Genomic DNA, 25219 nt, shown 5'->3' on the forward strand with positions numbered 1-25219 from the left:
CACTTGGCTGGTTAACACCAGAAGATCTGCTAACCGCGCTGGTCCTGCCCAAACAAAACCACTACATACTGTGGGAGGAGATAAGGTCCCCATACTGCACACAGGGGAGAGGCTAAGGAGGTCGGTGTGGAATTCTCCTCCCATGGGAAAAGGCAAACCTATTAATGGGATTGTCTTTGCTCAGGGACCTGGGTGTACTTGGTGGGTAATGCAGAAGGATGGGGAGACCTGGTGTGTGCCTCAAGGAGATTTAACCTTGGGGGAAATATAATGAGTGTAAATTCTATGTTGCAGGGAGTAAAGTAGCAGGAGTGACATGAACCGACGGTGAGTGAATTTTACGAGGAGCGAGGAGAGTGCGACGATAGCCCGGGCAGGGCCGGTGTCGGTGCCGAAGGATCGTGTGTGTCGCTTCTGTCCCGAGCACCCATCTTGATGGAATGGAGCCCAAGTCACGGCCTGTTTTTAAACATCCGGAGGGGTGGAGGAAACCCATGGAATGGGAAAATAATATCTATCTTTGAAAGGAAGGGAGACATTAGTTAATGAAAATGTATACGTGTGTTGGGCATAAAGATGGTTTAAGCATGGAGTTTAAGTTGTAAGCGTTGGTAAGAAGGGATTTCAGTCATGACAAATAAATAAATTCAGGCAAATAAATACAACGGAATAATTGGAAGACAGATATATAAATATAATTCTGTGGCATCTGAGTATGATGCAAATGGTGTCAAGTAAGGGGTGGAGATTGCATTGGGTGTGACTGAGATGGAGTTTGTTTTCCCCATAGCGGCCATCAGTGCCATGCTTTGCATTGGTAACTAGAAGGGTGTTGATAACACCCCAGTGTTTTGGCTACTGCTGGGCAGTGTTGGCACAGCATCAGCGCTGTCTCTCCAACATTCTGTCCCTCATCAGTAGGCTGGGGGCGGGAGGAGACACCACTAGACCAGGTGACCCAAACTGGCCAGAGGGCTATTCTGTACCATATGATGACTTCAGCTCAGAAATAAAAGCTGAGTTAAGGAGAGGGAAGGGGGCACATTCGCTATTTACAACGTTTGCCTTTTGGAGCAACCCCTACGCGTGCTGAAGCCCTGCTTCTTGGAAAGTGGTCGGACAGTGCTTGCTGATGGGAACTAGCGGATATAATTATTTGTTTTTCCTGTTTGCTTTTTTGTGCGAAAACTTTCTCTTTTCCTTTAGTAAACTGCCTTAGCTCACCCTGTGAGTTGTTTTCCATCTTATTTTCTCTCTGTGTCAAGCTGAGAAGGGGGAGTGATAGAGCGGCTCTGTGGGCACCTGGCATCCAGACAAGGTCGACCCACCACCGATGCTTTTGATGCCATCCAGGTGTTGTAGGATAAGGGCACTGATAATGCGGGTAAATAATTGGCTGCGGAGCTGGTGCTTGCAACAGCGTTCTGGGTTCTATGAGCATGGGACCCTGTTTTTGGATCAGCATCTGCTTGGGAGAGCGGGGCTCCACCTCACTGAGCGGAGCACAGATATTTTTGCCAGTAGGATAGCTGACCTCATTAGGAGGGCTTTAAATTAAAAGTGAGGTGTCGCGGCAGGGCGTCCCCGAACTGGAGGGAGAGAATAATCAGCAGCCCAGTGCGGGAGTGATGGACAGGGTCAATGAACAAAGGGCAGGGCAAGAGCTCCGGTACCTGGAAGTCCCCCTTAGAACCCGAAGGCAGCGGTGGATGTCATGGCTGCAAGTGTGCCCAGCAGAAAGATCTCCTTGGACGTGGAAATTTTAAAAGTGGAGATTGATTGCAAGCACAGAATCCAGGTACACAGACAGGAGTTCGATGCCAGGTATTGTACGCTGTCCCAGGCTGAGCGACATCCTGCCTTCAGAGTGTACAAAAGGAAGGCAAGCCAGAATGTAGCCTCGGGGTGACTGACACAAATAACTCCTGAGATGAAGGAGACCGGATGCATTTCTGTGCTCAGGGTAGAAGGAAGAACCCTCCCCCATCTCCTGAAGTGCCCCTACATAACAGACAGGATGCTCCTGGTTTGGAGACTGAAGAGCACATGAGTAATGGACAGGACCCAGGACAAAGCCAACCATGCAAAGCTGACCTAACCACTTGCCCATGTTAGAACCAGTGCGACCAGAGAAGCACATAAAGGTATTAGCAATTGGAGATTTCCTCCTGAGAAACACCGAGACACCCATTTCCCACCCAGATGATTTCTCTAGAGAGCTCTGCTGCCTACCAGGAGCTCACATTCATGGTGTCACTGAGAGGCTGCCAAGGCTGGTGAACCCTACAGATTATCGCCTGCTCCTACTCTTCTCTGTAGCGTCAGATAAGGCAACTTAGAACCCTCCCAGGAGTCTATTATGTCTGTAGGAGCGATGCTAAAAGGATGGGGAGCACAGGTGATGGTCGCCTCTGTTGGTGTCCGGTCTGAGGAAGGGTTCCAGGAAGGAGGAGACGGACTGAACAGCTGAATGCCGGGCTGTGTAGCTGGTGCCATACTCAGGGTTTTGGCTTCTATAATCATGGATCTACCTTTAAGAAGCCGGGTCTGTTGGGAGCTGATGGGATTCACGCGACCAAGCGGGGCAAGATCGTCTTTGCCGGTCAGCCGGTTAGGCTTACAAGGAGGGCTTTAAACGAGACTCAGCGGGGAAAGACAATGGAGTTTTGAGCAACAGAGAAGAGCCAGGGGCTGGTGATGTGTTGGGAACTAAGAGGGGAATACTTGAGAAATGCTGCAAAGGAATTGGGGCTTGATCCTTGTCCAAAAAAGTGACGCAGTCAACAGCCCAACGGAAGTGCCTCTGTACCAATGCATGCAGTATGCATAAGAAAGAGGAGCTGGAAACCACTGTGCAGCCGGAAAGCTAACAATGTAATCACTATAGTAGAAATGTGCTGGGACAACTCAAATGACTGGAGCTCTGCAATCAGTGGCTATAAACTGGAAGCAGGGACACGCATTCTGGGAAGAATCTAAAGATGCCGCCCCGGTCTGTAGGGATGGGATCAGAAAAGCTAAGGCAAAGCTGCAGCTGAATTTGGCAGGGGATGTAAAGAATCGGACAATGGGCTTCCACAGGTGCGTTGGTCAGAAAATAAGACTAAAGAAAGCATATGCAACCCACCCCCCCCCCTTCCCCCGCTGCTGTTAAATAAGCCAGGCGGTCTAGTGGCCAGCAACATGGAGAAGGCTGTGGTACTCGGTGATTCATTTCCCTGTGTTTTCACTGGCACGGTTAGCAAACCTCTTGAGACCCTGAACCTCAAGGCAGGGACTTGGGGAACAAAGTCCCTTCCATCATAGGAAACGATCTCTTTTGAGACCACCCGAGGAACCTGTGGATACACAAGTCCTGCACCTCTGGGGAGACACAACCCCATGCACCAGTACATGCTGGAGGCCGATCGGCTGGAAAGCAGCTTTGCAAAATAGGACAATGTGCCCTTGCCTCAAAGGCGGCCAAGGATATCCTTAGCCCGATATAGAGGAAAGCAGGGTTCATATATGTTACAAGACAGTTGTGTGGACCATTCAAGGTGCTCATTGTCCCCGGGGGTGCAGGGCACCACAGACCACCGTTGGGCAGCTTTGAGGGCACTGCCTATTTTTCTAGAAGCCTCCTATCCAGCTTAATGCAAATCCTACTCTCCTGAGCCCTCAAGCCAGCAGTGCCGAACGCACGCTTTGCATTTTATTTGCTTCCAGGAGACGTGCAGCTTAGAAATGTCTGCAATGGAAGTGGGGCTTTCAGCAAACAATGTAGAGCAACTTGTGTTGTTTTTTTCAAAATGTCCTGAGAAGTTGAAGCCAGGCCTGCCCTGGCCAAAGCAGTCATTTGACTGGAGGGAGCAGCACCAAAAAGGCACAGGCACCTTTGGGGTGGAGTCTGTGAAATATGCCATTCACTTGTTTTAAAATTTTAAACGTTTAATAGTAATGAAATTGTTATAAAAACAGTAATAAAAATTAGAGCAATAAGAATTTGGATAATCAGATTTAGGACAATAAAGGACAATAAAAGCAAAGAATTACGGACATCCGGATGCTCCCGGGCACTAAGCCACGAAAAGCATGCCTTGTGAACAAAGGATTAGCCCTTAAAAGCAGTAGCCTGTTGCATATTCATATATCGCATACATGATGCATAAATTCCTTGCAAACTAGGGATTTTTCTGGTTTTTGTCGACTTTTTCCCCTTAATACTGGTGGCTCCTTAAAGACGGAGAGGAGGTGGAAGGATGTTTGTCTTTTCTGCTAAGGAGGCAGTAACTCTTGCTGTTAACTCTGTGCGAAGAATTTCTCGATTATCTCATCCGTTCCTTGTGCTGGCCACAAAAAGTTATCTTACATCACATAGCTTCTATTTTAATATTATGCTATAGCCTAAAACTATATTTAACACACTACTTTAAATGATTAATACAATACTACTAAAAAAGGATTAATACAACACTACTTTCCAACCTAACACATATAGTATTCATTTTAATATTTGCGAAGAGCCAATCATATAACATGCATTTTTCACAACTCGACGTGGTAACAAAGAACAAGAAACAGTACTTGTAGCTACTACAGCGTCTTCTGCGACCTCGTAGCCCGCCCTCAGGGTCGCAGCACTACACGGGGCAGATCCCTCCGCGCCCCGCGGGCACCAGGTCGAAGAGGGCGGACTCGCCAAGGGGGCGGGGAAAAGCGAAAATGACAGGCGAGACAGCAAATCGAGACGCGGGCCACAATCCGTCGGCCCAATGGGCGCCGCGTAGGGCCCGGCTTAGTGGAGGAAGTGTCGGGGTGGACACGGGCGTTGTCCTTGGCTGGCGAGAGTGTCGGGGTGCTGGCCTCTGGCCCTGGTGGCGCCACTACTGTCTTCGGAAAGATTCCCGGCAAGGCGTTTCTCTGGTATCGTCAGCGACGAGGACGAGGAGGTAGCCGCACCCTTGCTCTGTGCGCGGTTCCTCTTCCCTTCCCCCCCATCCCCCTCCTCCCGCGCTTGCGGGCATCTGAGGCGAGGAGCCGGTGCGCGGTGCCCGGGCGCGCGGCAGGGTGCTCCTGCTGCGGCTGGGTGCAGGGACGGGGGACGGACGGGGCCTCTCTGGATTGTGGCGCTCTCTACTGCACCATCCCCCAAGCTTGTTCTGAGCCGCACCCCCACCCCTCCGGCTGCCGCGGCCGTACTGGGTTGCCGGTGTTGTCCGGACTCGCCTCGCATTCCACCCCCACCGTGTCGTGTGCGCGCGTAGAGAAGGACCTCTGACGGTAACTCGGCCTCAATGTGTCTCCTAACAGTATCGAAGAGGTTTCGCAGCTTCGCTGTGCTAGGCTTTGGTTCTGAACCCGCAAACTGGATTATTAGGGCAAGGAATTACTGTTTTCTCTAGTTAAAAAAAAAAAAAAAAATTATAAAGTGATCATCCTGCAGGCTGCAATGGCTTTCCAGAACTTGTTTCTGTGGTGAAGTAAGACCGTGATAACAGCATGCTTGCAAGGGTCACGAATGTTGGTACTGGAAACTAGAGTGAGCTGCTTAGCCCGGGGGGAAACCAATACAGCCGTTGCCTATGCGATGTTAACTTTAAGGTAATATCCCATATGACTTAGTTGTTAAAATGCTGAAAGTTAACAGTTAGGGATGCCTTCTGCTTTTAAAGGCAGAGCTTGCATGCAGTATAAAAGAAAGACTCATCCTATGCACTTGGGAGCTCCCTGTCCTGTGGGAAACGAATGGCCACTGCTCTTCCACTTCACTAAACTCTTTGATGATTCAGTTAAGCCATTTGTCTCCAGTCTCTGCATGGCCCACATCCAATAGAAAAACTGCTTAGGAAACAATCAGCCCAAACTAAAACATACTGGAGGTTGTTAATTGCAAGCAGTGGCCTGTCTCCTTCCCCCATTGTCTTGCATGACAAATCCCACTTCTGGAGGGGGCTCTGTAAAGATGTGGTGTTTTGGGTATAGAAAGCATTATGATCATGCAAGAAAAATCCATGTTCTGGCTTGTGTTTGGGGTATCTGGTAATCTGCTTCTGTAGGAGTTCAGCGGGGCAGATGGGTTTGCATAAGCTCTTACCTTTCTCTAAAGCCGGTTATGTTTTAACTGTTTCATCTTCCTCCAGTGCCGTACGTTCCATGATCTTTTGCCCCTAGACGGGACGCTTTTCCTAGTCATGCCTAAAGAGCCAATTATCGAGTTGTCTGAAGCAGGAGGTTCTGGTGAATCTGTAAGTACTGTGTGAGCTTTCTGTATGCTAAACTGTACCTGTAGCTAGTTCCTCATTTACTAGACTCTTTCCCATTCCCCCGTTCCCCCTTGATAGGGCACAGTAGGCTCCTTTGGGTTTTCTGGCGCTGTCATCTTTTTGCTTCTAGCTTGTAATGGAGTTGAGCTTTTTGACTAAAAGCAGTGTTGTCAAGCAGTGCTGGTCCCTGGGTATGTACTTCTGGTGCAAAATGCAGTGTTGTTTTGGAGCGCAGTCTGGTGCCTATTGTCGTGGTTTAGAGTAAGTGAAGTAGAACTTGTAACCTGCAGAAGAGTGCTTGGGGTTTTTGGCAGGTCAGGGGCAAGGAAGGACAAAGCTGGTTGAGAGGTGCTGGATGTTTTGCTTTTAGCTATGAAAGCCATGTTCAAAGACGTTGTAAACCCACGCAAAAGGCAGCCTAAAGTTTCTTTTCCACCAGGATTGGTTATGTTGCCTGAAGGCACAATGGGGGCTTTAACCCGGAGACAAAGTCAGCTTGTGTGGCTGTTTTGTAGTCCTTTGCTGTTTAGCTTAAGAAAAATTGCCTAGCTCTCTTTTGCCCCTATGGCGTGCGTAATCGGTAACTTTGCTTGGAACGCTTCCGTTGCCGGCGGTCGGACGGCCATTAATTTGACATGCAATGGTTGAATTGCTAGGAATTGGCTAGCTGCTTTCTCTGGGTGGTTCTCTGCTCTCGTTCCTTCCCTTCCTGCCCTCTGCCCTCTTTATGTGTTCCTTTTTCTTTTAATTTTACTTATTTATGGGTTTGTACTTCCTTCTCCAGCTTCTTGGGCATGTAATGATTGTTGGCAAGATGTGTGTTGCTCACCTGGGCCTGACCAATGGATTCCGGATGGTTGTGGATGAAGGGCCCGAGGGTGGGCAGTCTGTCTATCGCATACATCTACCCGTTCTGGGTGGCCGTCAGTTGGGCTGGCCGCCGGGCTAAGATTTTGGCACCGCAAGAGTTGCTGCAAGCGTACAAATCGCCACTGAATGGATTTCATCTGTTGCCCATCAATGTAGCGGCTTTTGACGTGTAATATTTTTTTTGCCGTGTGTCTGTGGAAGGTAATAAAAGCTTTGAGCAGCAGTTGCACAATAAAGATTTGTCATGGGGATATCACCTCCGTCTCGCGTGTCTTACTGAGGGGAAGTAGTTCTGCAAGCTCAAACGGTGTCTCCCTGGAATGCGAGTATGTGGAATGTTTCAGCCAGATAACAGCATTTCAGAGACGGATAGTGATTGGCCTGTTTGTGTGAAGCTGGAAGCGCTTAGCAGTCTCTGCTGCGTCTTGTAGGAAGCAAAGTCTTAGCTCTTTGGCAGTGGTACGCCAACGTACAGAAAGGCCGTGTAGGCTGCTGCTAAAACTGTAGAAGATACTGTGTGTGAGGCTACATGCATGCTTTCCAAGGGTGGTTTCACCGTGGTGCCCTGTGTTGGAAGCATCCACCTCCTGTTGGACCTGGGTGTCCTGGTAACAGGAGTAGGGTGCCAGTTTAGCACTATGTGCATGTAAGCAAACTGTATTGTACCACCCTCTATGTCATTCTTGATGAACTGCTAATGATGGATCACTTGCAGTAGCTGCCTCCTGTACACCCAACACCTCAGGCTACAAGATGGGTGTTAAATGAGATAAGGGAGAAGAGGCAAACCTTCAAAGGCAGGGTAGTGTTTCTTTTGTTCACACAAATGACTCAGCCCTGATAACTCCCCTCTGGGGAAGCACCAGCACATTCCCACCCAGCCTGTGGGGTCATCTCTGCTAATGGGCCATAATGGACTCACTGGCACTAGGATAATAGGCAGCTGCAAGGACTTAGACCATGAAAGGCTCCCAGAATATCCCATGACTCACAGTATTACATTCCTCCACTGTGAACCTCCCTGTCCTGGGGGAGGTACTGAGCATTCTCACCTGAACCTGAGCATATATAACCTGAGCTTTGGGTTTGGGGCCTTGGGGCACCACCATTTGATGGATCCGAGGGAAGACCAGAATTTCAACAGTACTGTGACCCTCACCTTGCGAACAGTGTGCCAATTTGTGCTCCGACTTTGTGGGTTAAAACCAGTTTTCTCTGTATGACTGTGTTTTTTGTAATCTCGAGTAAATCGTTACTCCGACCTGTAATCTCTCTTTGTAAGGAGGACCTCCATGTGCCGCAAGGACAGTAGAACATGATGGAGCAAGGTGTCCGATGCTTGAGGGAATTAGCTGTGCTGGAGATCCTTTTTTTCAGAGGACAAGGGATTCCCTAAAAGTCTAGACGGTGTCCAGTACGCATCACAAATGTGGCTGAAATTCGCTCAGCTCGGGTCAGAAATATATTCCTGTTACTTAGCGACGCTGCAATGGAGGGAGGGAGAAGATAAGGTGGGTGCACTGGTTAGTAAACTCAGCATTTATGAAGACACTGTCACCGCCCTGTTACGGGCCCACGTCTCGCCTGTGGAAATGAAACTGTCTGAGCATGTCTGGAGCCTGGAAGAGAATATTGAAGAGGGCTACCAGAAACTAAGAGAGGAGCTTAAGGAGGGAATCTTCATTATCTCGCCAGGACAGACGAGAGTCTCTGCTCTTAGGAGCAGGCGTCCCCCAGCTAAGGAGAGAGTGTACACTCCACGAGAGTATACTCCCGGCAGCATAGGAGTGATGATGTTACGTCCAATCCTCTTGAAGGGACCTCCAGGTCATATTTACAGGAAGGGAACAATAAGTACCATGACCAGAACTAGAGGGGCCCTGTCTCTGGCCAGGTAGAGGAGAGGCTCTATTGGACTGTGTTGATCCGATGGCCTGGCACATCAGACCCAAAAAAGTATAAGGCTTTAGTTGACACTGGCACACGATGTACTTTAATGCCATTGAGAAATGTGGGGGCAGAATCCATCTCTATTTCTGGGGTGACAAGGGGATCCCAACAGCTGACTGGACCGGAAGCTGAAGTGAGCTTGACCAAGAAGGAATGGCGCAAACACCCCATCGTGACTGGTCCGGAGGCCCTGTGTATCCTCGGCATAGATTACCTCAGGAGTGGGTATTTCAAAGACCCAAAAGGACGCCGCAAGGAGAGGCAAGGCAAAAGCTGCAGTAGCTGATTTGCAGCTGGCAGAGGCCGCTCCGATGCGAGCGTGGAACCTCCCCAGGTGGCCTGGACTGGCACCGAGATGAGAGAGGAAGAGGCGGTGCTTCCCCTTTCCAAAAGTTCCTGCAAAGTCACGGGGGTGGCAGCTGGTCTCAGTGCTAGTAGTGGTCGAGGTGCAGGCGGCGGACAGCCGGCGGCTGGAATCTTCTCATCAGCAGCGGGCACAGGTGAGGAAGGTAGGCAGAACTCAATCGTAGTGCTGAGTTGCAGCGCGGCAAAGTCCCGGGTCAGAGCGCACAACCTCCCACGGTACCATGCCGCAGACAGTTTGCAGATCCCCTGAGTGGAAGAGCCCGCTCCCCCAGCTAAAACTCCCCAACCCCCACTGGAGAATTGTAGTATCCTAGACCAGCCCAGGTGTGAAGGGACCTTGAAAGATCATCTGGTGCAGCCTCTTGTGGGAAAGGGAGACTAGATGAGATTATTTAGCACCCTGTCCTGCCGCATCTGGAAAAACCTCCAGCAATGGGGACTGTTGCAGCTTGTGCCCGTTGTCCCTTGTCTTCTCCATGTGGCTCCCTTGAACTACTGGAATACTGTGTGGAGGTTCCCCCTGAGCCTAGGCAGGTGCCTTAACATTTTGCAACTAATTCCTTTGTCATTGCTAGCCTTCATGCAGATGCTAGCTGCTTTTAGATGTTCCTCCACAGCTTGTGGACCATGCTGAGCCCATTTGTCCGAGTATTTAGGACTTAGGCTTATTCCCTGCTTCTGTAAGTATTCAGTGATATCTCTTGCCATCCCTCCGACTATGCCAATTGGTGCGAATGGGTGTTTTAGGTTGCTTAAAGAATCGCCAGAAAAGGTATCAGCAAAAGCAGGTTCTCCAGCCCTTTGAGCATCTTCATGGCCCTCCTTGGGATGCTCTCCAGTCTGTCCGCCTCTTTTTATTGAATTCTGGGGATCAGAACTGGACACAGAGTGTGGCCTGCAGGCATGGCCTCTGTGAGAAGAGGCCAGGGTCTGCTCTGTGCTGGACACAGCTAGTTTTCACCAGCTAGGCACCAGACTTCCCTGAGAGCCAAAGCTGAGCAACTCAGCAAAGCTGGTGGCACCCCTGTGTAAGCATATTTAAGAAAGGGTAAAGTGCTGTCTGGGGTGGGTATTTCCCTGCTGCCCTTAGATCTGGCAGGTGGCTATGTCCTGAAGGAACTTTTTCATCTTATTGTCTCCTCCTGTCCTACTGAGGAGGGGTGGTGAGAGAACAGCTGGTTGAGCCCCTGGCAGCCTGCCAATGTCTGACCCCACAAAGCCTAAAAGGCTTATTCTTCCTTGTAGAAGGGGGTTGGTGGCTTAGAGATTTTAGGAGCAGGAAAATTAATTAGGGACTGAATGTTGATTTGAGTGAAGGGCAGGTACCAATCCGTCTTCTATAACTGCAATTTCAGCAGCAAAGGACAGCCGAGAATCAGGCCCCAGTGATGCTGGTTTGGGTGTTGCTAAGATGGAGTTCATTTCCCCATAGCAGCTCTCACAGTGCCGTGTGTCACATGAAAAAGAGAGGAGGCGTCCTTGACCATTGGTGTGGGGGGGATTTACTCAGTCTTTAGCGTTTAATTTGTCTGTGCTTCAAGAAGGTTGAGACTGTTGTGCCCGACCAGTCTGTCAGCATCCCGTTGGGGGGATCCTTCACTGAGCGGTCCTATTGGATCAGAGGCTGGTCCGACTGACTTAGGGAAACACACCAACAGTGTAAGGGAGACCCCTCAGCATGTCTTCCCCTTTACCCACTGTGTTACCTGCTGCTGCCGCCGACTGGTAGCGTCCGCCAAGGATTCACACTAACAGTTTATGGAATAACACTCTTTATTAATATAAATTGTGACAGGTTAAGGTTCGAAGATTGTCGGTGATAGTGTCTGACTGCAAAAATATATCTGAAGGAATATACAGAGAAGCTCTAATCCCCAATAAAATGTTCAGCATGCATAGAGTATGATTCTTAGCCAATAGGCATCTCTATGGGGGAGAAGACAGGTTGAGCCCATCAACTGATCCCAGCAGCTACGATGGAGTCTTCCCTAATTTTTCCCCATTCTCAACTTATTTTTATACTATTTCTGTGTGTTTAGGTGGAGCTTGAGTGACTCTAGTCATACATACCTTTGTTACTGATTGGTGTAAAATTCTCTTGCTTTGCTTTTAAAGATACAGTCAAAAAGAATATAGACCACATGCCCAGTGAGGGGTGGTCGCACTTTGGAGGTGGGTAACTTTGGGATGGAGGTGTGCGTTAATATTATTATTAGGCTTTAATGAAGCAAGTTCATCTAAGGAGTGTGGCAAGCACATTTCTCTCTCTCTCAGGATTTTTTATTGAGGTGCAGAGAGAGAAATGAAAGAGAAAACAATTTCTATTTCTGCTCCTTGTTTTTCTCTTGTGGAATGTGTTTGGAGAATTGTTTACCCAGAGTGAGCGCTTGGTTGGATCATGGTGGATTGTTTGGGCCTGATGGCCAATCGGATCCACCTGTGTCTGGACTCTGGCGAACAGGGTCACGAGTTGTGAATTAGTTAGATATGAGAGTTAGAGAAAGTAGCATGTAGTATTTAGTATCCTCTTTTATATAGCATATTAATGTATTATAGCATAATTATAATAAAGAAATCATTCAGCCTTCTAAAATGGAGTTAGACATCATCATTCTTCCCATTGGGTTCGCCGACATCTACAACAAAGGAGAGTTGATTTCACCACAGTTGCTGGCTCAGCAGTAAGACATCTTCCCCTGTCTCCCTTGGTTGACGGGTGGTATGCTGTTTATCAGCTGCAAAGTACCATTGAGTTCCCTTCCCTGCAAGGATTTCTGCAGAGCCTGGCTTTCGCTCCGCTCCACCCTCCGTTCCATCCCCCTTAGCAGGTGTGTGTGTGTATGGGGAATCATCACGTTTCAAGTCATGCCAACTGCATTCCACCCAGGGAGCAGCAACTGTGATTTACCCGATAATTCCCGTACTGTTATAGCTCCTGTGAGGATGCTAATGTAACTCCTAAGTTTGCTCTAATTGAATCCCCAGTTACCGGTCCACAGGGTCCCCGGTCATATTCCCACACCGTGCTTTGCACTGGTAGCTAGAAAGGTGTTGATCAGACCCCAGTGTTTTGGCTACTGCTGAGCAGTGTTGGCACAGCGTCAGTGCTGTCTCTCCAACATTCTGCCCCAGCATCAGTAGGCTGGGGGTGGGCAAAATCCTGGGAGGAGACACAACCAGGACAGCTGACCCAAACTGGCCATAGGGATATTCCATACCATATGACATCAGCCCAGAAATAAAAGCGGAGTAAAAGAGGAGGAAAGGGGGGCATTTCTCATTTACAGTGTTTACCTTCCAGAGAAACTGCTACGTGTGCGGAAGCCCTGCTTCCTGGGAAGTGGCTAGGCAGTGCTTGCTGATCGAAACTAGGCAATAATGGGTTTTTTCCCCTCTCCTTGTTCATGCACAAACTTTCACTTTTGCTTTAGTAAACTGCCTTATCTCAATCTGCAAGTTGTTTTTCATCTCTCCTGTCCAGCTGGGAAGGGGGAGTGATAGAGTTGTTTGCTGAACACCTGGCGTCTAGCCAAGATAAACCCACAGCAGTCTTTTTCGGTTCCTAACGTGAGCTGAGACAATGGCAGTTATATATCTTGCATGGTATAGCGATAGCCATTATTGAGTAGCAAGCTCTTGTGCGGGAGATGGAGTTTGTCAGGTACGCTGCTTATCTCTCTGTTTTGTTCAGTTTGGGAACATGTTAATACAAACAGGGTCTCTGTGCTTTGCTGTGACATTGATGGCTTTGTTGTGCTGGAGGAGCTATTTTCTGGGGACAATGAGGGATTCCCTCTCCCTATCTGGGATTGATGTGTATTGTTTTAGAATGCAGGCTCCCGTGTTCCTTGTTCTTCCTCATGTAAGCTGTTGAATACTATTAATACTATTAACTAATACTGTTGGCATACTATGGGGTTTGTGGAATCTGGTGTCATCCTGCTGTAAGACAAAGCAAACTGTAGGTGAGGAGATCTTGAAATGTGCCCTGAAGCGGCTGGTGCCTGGATGGCAGTGTGTGTGGAAGGATTTGGGCAGGTTCCTAGAGTGGTTATCACCTCCCCATGCCCGGGACTTTGCACCTAAACAGGCAATGAGCCCTGGCAAACGGACGCGTCACCTGATAGAAGGGTGCCTTAGCTACCCCAATGAAACCCAGCAGCTTCTCGCCCTGTACAGGGGCCTGGCCTATGCCTGCTGAGCCACAGCTCAGTACTGTCAGAGGAGTGTGGCTGAGGCAGGGACCCAAAGTGCATTTGAGGACACTATGGCTGAGATAGGGACCCAAACAACAACAACTACAGTAATTGCCCCCAGAAGTGTCAAAGGAAAGGTGAATAAGGAGAGCCAAGGAGCAATCAGCAAGACTCACTCAGCTTTTAGTAGTCCCATGTGGCCAGTGCAAAAGTCTGATGGAGGATGGAGGTTAACAGTAGACCGTCGTGGCCTGAATGAAGTAACGCCCCCACTGCGTGCTCCTGGTACCGCACATGTTAGAGCTCCAATATGAACTGGAGTCAAAGGCAGCCAGGTGGTATGCTGCACTTGGCATTGTCAATGCATTTTTCTCAATTCCTTTGGCAGCAGAGAGCAGACCACAGTTTGCTTTCATGTGGCGAGGTGTCCAGTACACCAGGAATCGACTGCCCCGGGGGTGGAAACACAGCCCTACCATCTCTCATGGACTGATCCAAAGTGTACTGGAAATGGGTGATGCTCCTGAACATCTACAATACGTTCACGACATCATTGTGTGGGGCAGTGAGGCAGAAGTGTTTGAGAAGGGAAAAAGAATAGTTCAGAATGTTCTGAAAGCTGGGTTTGCCATAAAGAAAAGCAAGGTCAAGGGACCTGCACAGGGCATCCAGTTCTTGGGCGTCAAATGGCAGGATGGCCCCCGTCATGTGCCTATGGATGTGGTTAGGAAGATAGCAACTATGTCTTCACCAGCTAAGAAGGTGGAAATACCGGCTTTCGTAGGCCGCCTGGGGTTTTGGAGAATGCATATTCCAGGTTATAGTCAGCTTGTGAGGCCCCTCTATCGAGTGACCTGGAAGAAGAACCATTCTGAATGGGGCCTTGGGCAACAACAGGCCTTTGAACAGATCGAAGAGGAAATAGCTTGCGCAGTAGCTCTTGGGCCTGTTCAGACTGGACTAGCCCTGCAAAATATACTCTACGCCGCAGCTGGGTAGCATGGTCTCACTTGGAGCCTCTGGCAAAGAACATCAAGAGAAACCCGAGGTCGACCATTTGGGTTTTGTAGCCAGGGTTATTGAGGGTCAGAAGGCCCGCTACACTCCAGCTGAAAAAGAAATATTAGCAGCGTATGAGAGGGTTTGAGCATCCTCAAATGTTTTTGGGAAAGAAGCCCGTCTCCTCTTGGCACTGCAATTTCCTCTGCTACACTAGAGGTTCAAAGGAAGCATCCCTTTGACACATCGTGCAAGCGGTGCTACATGGAGTAAGTGGGTGGGTAGCCCTGATCACACAACGAGCTTGACCGGGGAAACCCAATTGCCTGAGAATCCATGAAAAAAGGCAGAGATTTTGGAGAATTTCTTTGAAAGGTCACTCGTGCTCAAGAAGCACCACCATATAATGAGTTATCAGAAGATGAAAGAGGCCATGCTCTCTTTACTGATGGATCCTGCCTTGTGGTAGGAAACCATCAGAGGTGGAAAGCTGCTGTGTGGAGTCCCACACAACGAGTCGTTGAGGCCGCTGAAGGAGAAGAAAAGTGGCCTGTATTGTGTCTCTGTAGTGACTCCTGGATGGTGGCTAATGCCCTATGAAGGCGGCTACAGCAATGGAAGAAGGCCAATTGGCAATGCAAGGGTAAACCCATTTGGGCTGCTGCGTTGTGGCAGGACATCACTGCACGGATAGAAAACATGGCTCTGAAGGAATGTCACGTAGATGTTTACATGCCCAAAAGCCATGCCACTGCGGAACATCACAGCAACGAACAGCTCGATAAGGCTGCCAAAATTGAAATAGCTCAGGTAGACTTAGACTGGGAGCAGAAGTGTGAACTATTTACAGCCCGATGGGCCCATGAAACATCAGGACATCTAGGAAAAGATGCAACCTACAGATGAGCTTGTGATCGAGGGGTGGATCTGATCACAGAGGCTATCACACAGGTCACCCATGAATGTGAAGCATGTGCTGCAATCAGGTGAGCCACACGAGTACAATCTCCTTGGAATAGATGGCCAAACTGGGTTTTAGAGATGGTGAGGCCTGGCAAATTGACTATATTGGACCACTGCCATGAACACACCAAAGCAAGAGCTTACATACTCATCATGGTAGAGGCAACTACTGGCTGGCTGGAAAAATACCCTCTAAGCCATGCTATTGCTCGAAACACCATCTTAGGCCTTGAGAGACACATTTTGTGGTGTCATGGTAGCCCAGAAAGAATGGAATCAATGAGGCTTGTTTTTGAAATAGCCTCCTAAACTCTTGGGCAAAGAAACATGTGGATATATCACATCCCTTATCACCCACAAGCCTCTGGAAAGATTGAGAGGTATGATGGACTGTCAAGAGGGTTAGGCAATTGGGCACGGAAGCATTGGGATGCAAATTTAGCAGAGGCCACTTGGCTGGTTAACACCAGAAGATCTGCTAACCGCGCTGGTCCTGCCCAAACAAAACCACTACATACTGTGGGAGGAGATAAGGTCCCCATACTGCACACAGGGGAGAGGCTAAGGAGGTCGGTGTGGAATTCTCCTCCCATGGGAAAAGGCAAACCTATTAATGGGATTGTCTTTGCTCAGGGACCTGGGTGTACTTGGTGGGTAATGCAGAAGGATGGGGAGACCTGGTGTGTGCCTCAAGGAGATTTAACCTTGGGGGAAATATAATGAGTGTAAATTCTATGTTGCAGGGAGTAAAGTAGCAGGAGTGACATGAACCGACGGTGAGTGAATTTTACGAGGAGCGAGGAGAGTGCGACGATAGCCCGGGCAGGGCCGGTGTCGGTGCCGAAGGATCGTGTGTGTCGCTTCTGTCCCGAGCACCCATCTTGATGGAATGGAGCCCAAGTCACGGCCTGTTTTTAAACATCCGGAGGGGTGGAGGAAACCCATGGAATGGGAAAATAATATCTATCTTTGAAAGGAAGGGAGACATTAGTTAATGAAAATGTATACGTGTGTTGGGCATAAAGATGGTTTAAGCATGGAGTTTAAGTTGTAAGCGTTGGTAAGAAGGGATTTCAGTCATGACAAATAAATAAATTCAGGCAAATAAATACAACGGAATAATTGGAAGACAGATATATAAATATAATTCTGTGGCATCTGAGTATGATGCAAATGGTGTCAAGTAAGGGGTGGAGATTGCATTGGGTGTGGCTGAGATGGAGTTTGTTTTCCCCATAGCGGCCATCAGTGCCATGCTTTGCATTGGTAACTAGAAGGGTGTTGATAACACCCCAGTGTTTTGGCTACTGCTGGGCAGTGTTGGCACAGCATCAGCGCTGTCTCTCCAACATTCTGTCCCTCATCAGTAGGCTGGGGGCGGGAGGAGACACCACTAGACCAGGTGACCCAAACTGGCCAGAGGGCTATTCTGTACCATATGATGACTTCAGCTCAGAAATAAAAGCTGAGTTAAGGAGAGGGAAGGGGGCACATTCGCTATTTACAACGTTTGCCTTTTGGAGCAACCCCTACGCGTGCTGAAGCCCTGCTTCTTGGAAAGTGGTCGGACAGTGCTTGCTGATGGGAACTAGCGGATATAATTATTTGTTTTTCCTGTTTGCTTTTTCGTGCGAAAACTTTCTCTTTTCCTTTAGTAAACTGCCTTAGCTCACCCTGTGAGTTGTTTTCCATCTTATTTTCTCTCTGTGTCAAGCTGAGAAGGGGGAGTGATAGAGCGGCTCTGTGGGCACCTGGCATCCAGACAAGGTCGACCCACCACCGATGCTTTTGATGCCATCCAGGTGTTGTAGGATAAGGGCACTGATAATGCGGGTAAATAATTGGCTGCGGAGCTGGTGCTTGCAACAGCGTTCTGGGTTCTATGAGCATGGGACCCTGTTTTTGGATCAGCATCTCCTTGGGAGAGCGGGGCTCCACCTCACTGAGCGGAGCACAGATATTTTTGCCAGTAGGATAGCTGACCTCATTAGGAGGGCTTTAAATTAAAAGTGAGGTGTCGCGGCAGGGCGTCCCCGAACTGGAGGGAGAGAATAATCAGCAGCCCAGTGCGGGAGTGATGGACAGGGTCAATGAACAAAGGGCAGGGCAAGAGCTCCGGTACCTGGAAGTCCCCCTTAGAACCCGAAGGCAGCGGTGGATGTCATGGCTGCAAGTGTGCCCAGCAGAAAGATCTCCTTGGATGTGGAAATTTTAAAAGTGGAGATTGATTGCAAGCACAGAATCCAGGTACACAGACAGGAGTTCGATGCCAGGTATTGTACGCTGTCCCAGGCTGAGCGACATCCTGCCTTCAGAGTGTACAAAAGGAAGGCAAGCCAGAATGTAGCCTCGGGGTGACTGACACAAATAACTCCTGAGATGAAGGAGACCGGATGCATTTCTGTGCTCAGGGTAGAAGGAAGAACCCTCCCCCATCTCCTGAAGTGCCCCTACATAACAGACAGGATGCTCCTGGTTTGGAGACTGAAGAGCACATGAGTAATGGACAGGACCCAGGACAAAGCCAACCATGCAAAGCTGACCTAACCACTTGCCCACGTTAGAACCAGTGCGACCAGAGAAGCACATAAAGGTATTAGTAATTGGAGATTTCCTCCTGAGAAACACCGAGACACCCATTTCCCACCCAGATGATTTCTCTAGAGAGCTCTGCTGCCTACCAGGAGCTCACATTCATGGTGTCACTGAGAGGCTGCCAAGGCTGGTGAACCCTACAGATTATCGCCTGCTCCTACTCTTCTCTGTAGCGTCAGATAAGGCAACTTAGAACCCTCCCAGGAGTCTATTATGTCTGTAGGAGCGATGCTAAAAGGATGGGGAGCACAGGTGATGGTCGCCTCTGTTGGTGTCCGGTCTGAGGAAGGGTTCCAGGAAGGAGGAGACGGACTGAACAGCTGAATGCCGGGCTGTGTAGCTGGTGCCATACTCAGGGTTTTGGCTTCTATAATCATGGATCTACCTTTAAGAAGCCGGGTCTGTTGGGAGCTGATGGGATTCACGCGACCAAGCGGGGCAAGATCGTCTTTGCCGGTCAGCCGGTTAGGCTTACAAGGAGGGCTTTAAACGAGACTCAGCGGGGAAAGACAATGGAGTTTTGAGCAACAGAGAAGAGCCAGGGGCTGGTGATGTGTTGGGAACTAAGAGGGGAATACTTGAGAAATGCTGCAAAGGAATTGGGGCTTGATCCTTGTCCAAAAAAGTGACGCAGTCAACAGCCCAACGGAAGTGCCTCTGTACCAATGCATGCAGTATGCATAAGAAAGAGGAGCTGGAAACCACTGTGCAGCCGGAAAGCTAACAATGTAATCACTATAGTAGAAATGTGCTGGGACAACTCAAATGACTGGAGCTCTGCAATCAGTGGCTATAAACTGGAAGCAGGGACACGCATTCTGGGAAGAATCTAAAGATGCCGCCCCGGTCTGTAGGGATGGGATCAGAAAAGCTAAGGCAAAGCTGCAGCTGAATTTGGCAGGGGATGTAAAGAATCGGACAATGGGCTTCCACAGGTGCGTTGGTCAGAAAATAAGACTAAAGAAAGCATATGCAACCCACCCCCCCCCCTTCCCCCGCTGCTGTTAAATAAGCCAGGCGGTCTAGTGGCCAGCAACATGGAGAAGGCTGTGGTACTCGGTGATTCATTTCCCTGTGTTTTCACTGGCACGGTTAGCAAACCTCTTGAGACCCTGAACCTCAAGGCAGGGACTTGGGGAACAAAGTCCCTTCCATCATAGGAAACGATCTCTTTTGAGACCACCCGAGGAACCTGTGGATACACAAGTCCTGCACCTCTGGGGAGACACAACCCCATGCACCAGTACATGCTGGAGGCCGATCGGCTGGAAAGCAGCTTTGCAAAATAGGACAATGTGCCCTTGCCTCAAAGGCGGCCAAGGATATCCTTAGCCCGATATAGAGGAAAGCAGGGTTCATATATGTTACAAGACAGTTGTGTGGACCATTCAAGGTGCTCATTGTCCCCGGGGGTGCAGGGCACCACAGACCACCGTTGGGCAGCTTTGAGGGCACTGCCTATTTTTCTAGAAGCCTCCTCTCCAGCTTAATGCAAATCCTACTCTCCTGAGCCCTCAAGCCAGCAGTGCCGAACGCACGCTTTGCATTTTATTTGCTTCCAGGAGACGTGCAGCTTAGAAATGTCTGCAATGGAAGTGGGGCTTTCAGCAAACAATGTAGAGCAACTTGTGTTGTTTTTTCAAAATGTCCTGAGAAGTTGAAGCCAGGCCTGCCCTGGCCAAAGCAGTCATTTGACTGGAGGGAGCAGCACCAAAAAGGCACAGGCACCTTTGGGGTGGAGTCTGTGAAATATGCCATTCACTTGTTTTAAAATTTTAAACGTTTAATAGTAATGAAATTGTTATAAAAACAGTAATAAAAATTAGAGCAATAAGAATTTGGATAATCAGATTTAGGACAATAAAGGACAATAAAAGCAAAGAATTACGGACATCCGGATGCTCCCGGGCACTAAGCCACGAAAAGCATGCCTTGTGAACAAAGGATTAGCCCTTAAAAGCAGTAGCCTGTTGCATATTCATATATCGCATACATGATGCATAAATTCCTTGCAAACTAGGGATTTTTCTGGTTTTTGTCGACTTTTTCCCCTTAATACTGGTGGCTCCTTAAAGACGGAGAGGAGGTGGAAGGATGTTTGTCTTTTCTGCTAAGGAGGCAGTAACTCTTGCTGTTAACTCTGTGCGAAGAATTTCTCGATTATCTCATCCGTTCCTTGTGCTGGCCACAAAAAGTTATCTTACATCACATAGCTTCTATTTTAATATTATACTATAGCCTAAAACTATATTTAACACACTACTTTAAATGATTAATACAATACTACTAAAAAAGGATTAATACAACACTACTTTCCAACCTAACACATATAGTATTCATTTTAATATTTGCGAAGAGCCAATCATATAACATGCATTTTTCACAACTCGACGTGGTAACAAAGATCAAGAAACAGTACTTGTAGCTACTACAGCGTCTTCTGCGACCTCGTAGCCCGCCCTCAGGGTCGCAGCACTACACGGGGCAGATCCCTCCGCGCCCCGCGGGCACCAGGTCGAAGAGGGCGGACTCGCCAAGGGGGCGGGGAAAAGCGAAAATGACAGGCGAGACAGCAAATCGAGACGCGGGCCACAATCCGTCGGCCCAATGGGCGCCGCGTAGGGCCCGGCTTAGTGGAGGAAGTGTCGGGGTGGACACGGGCGTTGTCCTTGGCTGGCGAGAGTGTCGGGGTGCTGGCCTCTGGCCCTGGTGGCGCCACTACTGTCTTCGGAAAGATTCCCGGCAAGGCGTTTCTCTGGTATCGTCAGCGACGAGGACGAGGAGGTAGCCGCACCCTTGCTCTGTGCGCGGTTCCTCTTCCCTTCCCCCCCATCCCCCTCCTCCCGCGCTTGCGGGCATCTGAGGCGAGGAGCCGGTGCGCGGTGCCCGGGCGCGCGGCAGGGTGCTCCTGCTGCGGCTGGGTGCAGGGACGGGGGACGGACGGGGCCTCTCTGGATTGTGGCGCTCTCTACTGCACCATCCCCCAAGCTTGTTCTGAGCCGCACCCCCACCCCTCCGGCTGCCGCGGCCGTACTGGGTTGCCGGTGTTGTCCGGACTCGCCTCGCATTCCACCCCCACCGTGTCGTGTGCGCGCGTAGAGAAGGACCTCTGACGGTAACTCGGCCTCAATGTGTCTCCTAACAGTATCGAAGAGGTTTCGCAGCTTCGCTGTGCTAGGCTTTGGTTCTTAACCCGCAAACTGGATTATTAGGGCAAGGAATTACTGTTTTCTCTAGTTAAAAAAAAAAAAAAAAATTATAAAGTGATCATCCTGCAGGCTGCAATGGCTTTCCAGAACTTGTTTCTGTGGTGAAGTAAGACCGTGATAACAGCATGCTTGCAAGGGTCACGAATGTTGGTACTGGAAACTAGAGTGAGCTGCTTAGCCCGGGGGGAAACCAATACAGCCGTTGCCTATGCGATGTTAACTTTAAGGTAATATCCCATATGACTTAGTTGTTAAAATGCTGAAAGTTAACAGTTAGGGATGCCTTCTGCTTTTAAAGGCAGAGCTTGCATGCAGTATAAAAGAAAGACTCATCCTATGCACTTGGGAGCTCCCTGTCATTATGCGTGTGTTTGATACTTGAGCTCCCTGTCCTGTGGGAAACGAATGGCCACTGCTCTTCCACTTCACTAAACTCTTTGATGATTCAGTTAAGCCATTTGTCTCCAGTCTCTGCATGGCCCACATCCAATAGAAAAACTGCTTAGGAAACAATCAGCCCAAACTAAAACATACTGGAGGTTGTTAATTGCAAGCAGTGGCCTGTCTCCTTCCCCCATTGTCTTGCATGACAAATCCCACTTCTGGAGGGGGCTCTGTAAAGATGTGGTGTTTTGGGTATAGAAAGCATTATGATCATGCAAGAAAAATCCATGTTCTGGCTTGTGTTTGGGGTATCTGGTAATCTGCTTCTGTAGGAGTTCAGCGGGGCAGATGGGTTTGCATAAGCTCTTACCTTTCTCTAAAGCCGGTTATGTTTTAACTGTTTCATCTTCCTCCAGTGCCGTACGTTCCATGATCTTTTGCCCCTAGACGGGACGCTTTTCCTAGTCATGCCTAAAGAGCCAATTATCGAGTTGTCTGAAGCAGGAGGTTCTGGTGAATCTGTAAGTACTGTGTGAGCTTTCTGTATGCTAAACTGTACCTGTAGCTAGTTCCTCATTTACTAGACTCTTTCCCATTCCCCCGTTCCCCCTTGATAGGGCACAGTAGGCTCCTTTGGGTTTTCTGGCGCTGTCATCTTTTTGCTTCTAGCTTGTAATGGAGTTGAGCTTTTTGACTAAAAGCAGTGTTGTCAAGCAGTGCTGGTCCCTGGGTATGTACTTCTGGTGCAAAATGCAGTGTTGTTTTGGAGCGCAGTCTGGTGCCTATTGTCGTGGTTTAGAGTAAGTGAAGTAGAACTTGTAACCTGCAGAAGAGTGCTTGGGGTTTTTGGCAGGTCAGGGGCAAGGAAGGACAAAGCTGGTTGAGAGGTGCTGGATGTTTTGCTTTTAGCTATGAAAGCCATGTTCAAAGACGTTGTAAACCCACGCAAAAGGCAGCCTAAAGTTTCTTTTCCACCAGGATTGGTTATGTTGCCTGAAGGCACAATGGGGGCTTTAACCCGGAGACAAAGTCAGCTTGTGTGGCTGTTTTGTAGTCCTTTGCTGTTTAGCTTAAGAAAAATTGCCTAGCTCTCTTTTGCCCCTATGGCGTGCGTAATCGGTAACTTTGCTTGGAACGCTTCCGTTGCCGGCGGTCGGACGGCCATTAATTTGACATGCAATGGTTGAATTGCTAGGAATTGGCTAGCTGCTTTCTCTGGGTGGTTCTCTGCTCTCGTTCCTTCCCTTCCTGCCCTCTGCCCTCTTTATGTGTTCCTTTTTCTTTTAATTTTACTTATTTATGGGTTTGTACTTCCTTCTCCAGCTTCTTGGGCATGTAATGATTGTTGGCAAGATGTGTGTTGCTCACCTGGGCCTGACCAATGGATTCCGGATGGTTGTGGATGAAGGGCCCGAGGGTGGGCAGTCTGTCTATCGCATACATCTACCCGTTCTGGGTGGCCGTCAGTTGGGCTGGCCGCCGGGCTAAGATTTTGGCACCGCAAGAGTTGCTGCAAGCGTACAAATCGCCACTGAATGGATTTCATCTGTTGCCCATCAATGTAGCGGCTTTTGACGTGTAATATTTTTTTTGCCGTGTGTCTGTGGAAGGTAATAAAAGCTTTGAGCAGCAGTTGCACAATAAAGATTTGTCATGGGGATATCACCTCCGTCTCGCGTGTCTTACTGAGGGGAAGTAGTTCTGCAAGCTCAAACGGTGTCTCCCTGGAATGCGAGTATGTGGAATGTTTCAGCCAGATAACAGCATTTCAGAGACGGATAGTGATTGGCCTGTTTGTGTGAAGCTGGAAGCGCTTAGCAGTCTCTGCTGCGTCTTGTAGGAAGCAAAGTCTTAGCTCTTTGGCAGTGGTACGCCAACGTACAGAAAGGCCGTGTAGGCTGCTGCTAAAACTGTAGAAGATACTGTGTGTGAGGCTACATGCATGCTTTCCAAGGGTGGTTTCACCGTGGTGCCCTGTGTTGGAAGCATCCACCTCCTGTTGGACCTGGGTGTCCTGGTAACAGGAGTAGGGTGCCAGTTTAGCACTATGTGCATGTAAGCAAACTGTATTGTACCACCCTCTATGTCATTCTTGATGAACTGCTAATGATGGATCACTTGCAGTAGCTGCCTCCTGTACACCCAACACCTCAGGCTACAAGATGGGTGTTAAATGAGATAAGGGAGAAGAGGCAAACCTTCAAAGGCAGGGTAGTGTTTCTTTTGTTCACACAAATGACTCAGCCCTGATAACTCCCCTCTGGGGAAGCACCAGCACATTCCCACCCAGCCTGTGGGGTCATCTCTGCTAATGGGCCATAATGGACTCACTGGCACTAGGATAATAGGCAGCTGCAAGGACTTAGACCATGAAAGGCTCCCAGAATATCCCATGACTCACAGTATTACATTCCTCCACTGTGAACCTCCCTGTCCTGGGGGAGGTACTGAGCATTCTCACCTGAACCTGAGCATATATAACCTGAGCTTTGGGTTTGGGGCCTTGGGGCACCACCATTTGATGGATCCGAGGGAAGACCAGAATTTCAACAGTACTGTGACCCTCACCTTGCGAACAGTGTGCCAATTTGTGCTCCGACTTTGTGGGTTAAAACCAGTTTTCTCTGTATGACTGTGTTTTTTGTAATCTCGAGTAAATCGTTACTCCGACCTGTAATCTCTCTTTGTAAGGAGGACCTCCATGTGCCGCAAGGACAGTAGAACATGATGGAGCAAGGTGTCCGATGCTTGAGGGAATTAGCTGTGCTGGAGATCCTTTTTTTCAGAGGACAAGGGATTCCCTAAAAGTCTAGACGGTGTCCAGTACGCATCACAAATGTGGCTGAAATTCGCTCAGCTCGGGTCAGAAATATATTCCTGTTACTTAGCGACGCTGCAATGGAGGGAGGGAGAAGATAAGGTGGGTGCACTGGTTAGTAAACTCAGCATTTATGAAGACACTGTCACCGCCCTGTTACGGGCCCACGTCTCGCCTGTGGAAATGAAACTGTCTGAGCATGTCTGGAGCCTGGAAGAGAATATTGAAGAGGGCTACCAGAAACTAAGAGAGGAGCTTAAGGAGGGAATCTTCATTATCTCGCCAGGACAGACGAGAGTCTCTGCTCTTAGGAGCAGGCGTCCCCCAGCTAAGGAGAGAGTGTACACTCCACGAGAGTATACTCCCGGCAGCATAGGAGTGATGATGTTACGTCCAATCCTCTTGAAGGGACCTCCAGGTCATATTTACAGGAAGGGAACAATAAGTACCATGACCAGAACTAGAGGGGCCCTGTCTCTGGCCAGGTAGAGGAGAGGCTCTATTGGACTGTGTTGATCCGATGGCCTGGCACATCAGACCCAAAAAAGTATAAGGCTTTAGTTGACACTGGCACACGATGTACTTTAATGCCATTGAGAAATGTGGGGGCAGAATCCATCTCTA

General features: G+C 49.0%; 1 protein-coding gene and 1 long non-coding RNA gene across 3 annotated transcripts in view; both read left to right on the forward strand.

The window, feature by feature from the left end:
• Positions 1 to 25219, forward strand: part of LOC128782844 (adenosine 5'-monophosphoramidase HINT1-like) — a 66811-nt gene that overhangs the window by 11262 nt on the left and 30330 nt on the right. For both annotated transcript variants that reach the window (XM_053933339.1, XM_053933340.1), the window contains exons 3-4: positions 6123 to 6227; positions 22194 to 22298. In XM_053933339.1, the coding sequence (XP_053789314.1) occupies positions 6123 to 6227; positions 22194 to 22298 (210 nt within the window). The remainder of the gene's footprint in view (positions 1 to 6122; positions 6228 to 22193; positions 22299 to 25219) is intronic.
• On the forward strand, positions 13105 to 17269 carry LOC128782846 (uncharacterized). Its single transcript, XR_008428901.1, has 2 exons — positions 13105 to 15612; positions 16333 to 17269. It is a non-coding gene; the product is annotated as an uncharacterized LOC128782846 (long non-coding RNA).

Source organism: Vidua chalybeata, assembly GCF_026979565.1.
Source record: "Vidua chalybeata isolate OUT-0048 chromosome W unlocalized genomic scaffold, bVidCha1 merged haplotype SUPER_W_unloc_1, whole genome shotgun sequence".
NCBI lineage: Eukaryota > Metazoa > Chordata > Aves > Passeriformes > Viduidae > Vidua > Vidua chalybeata.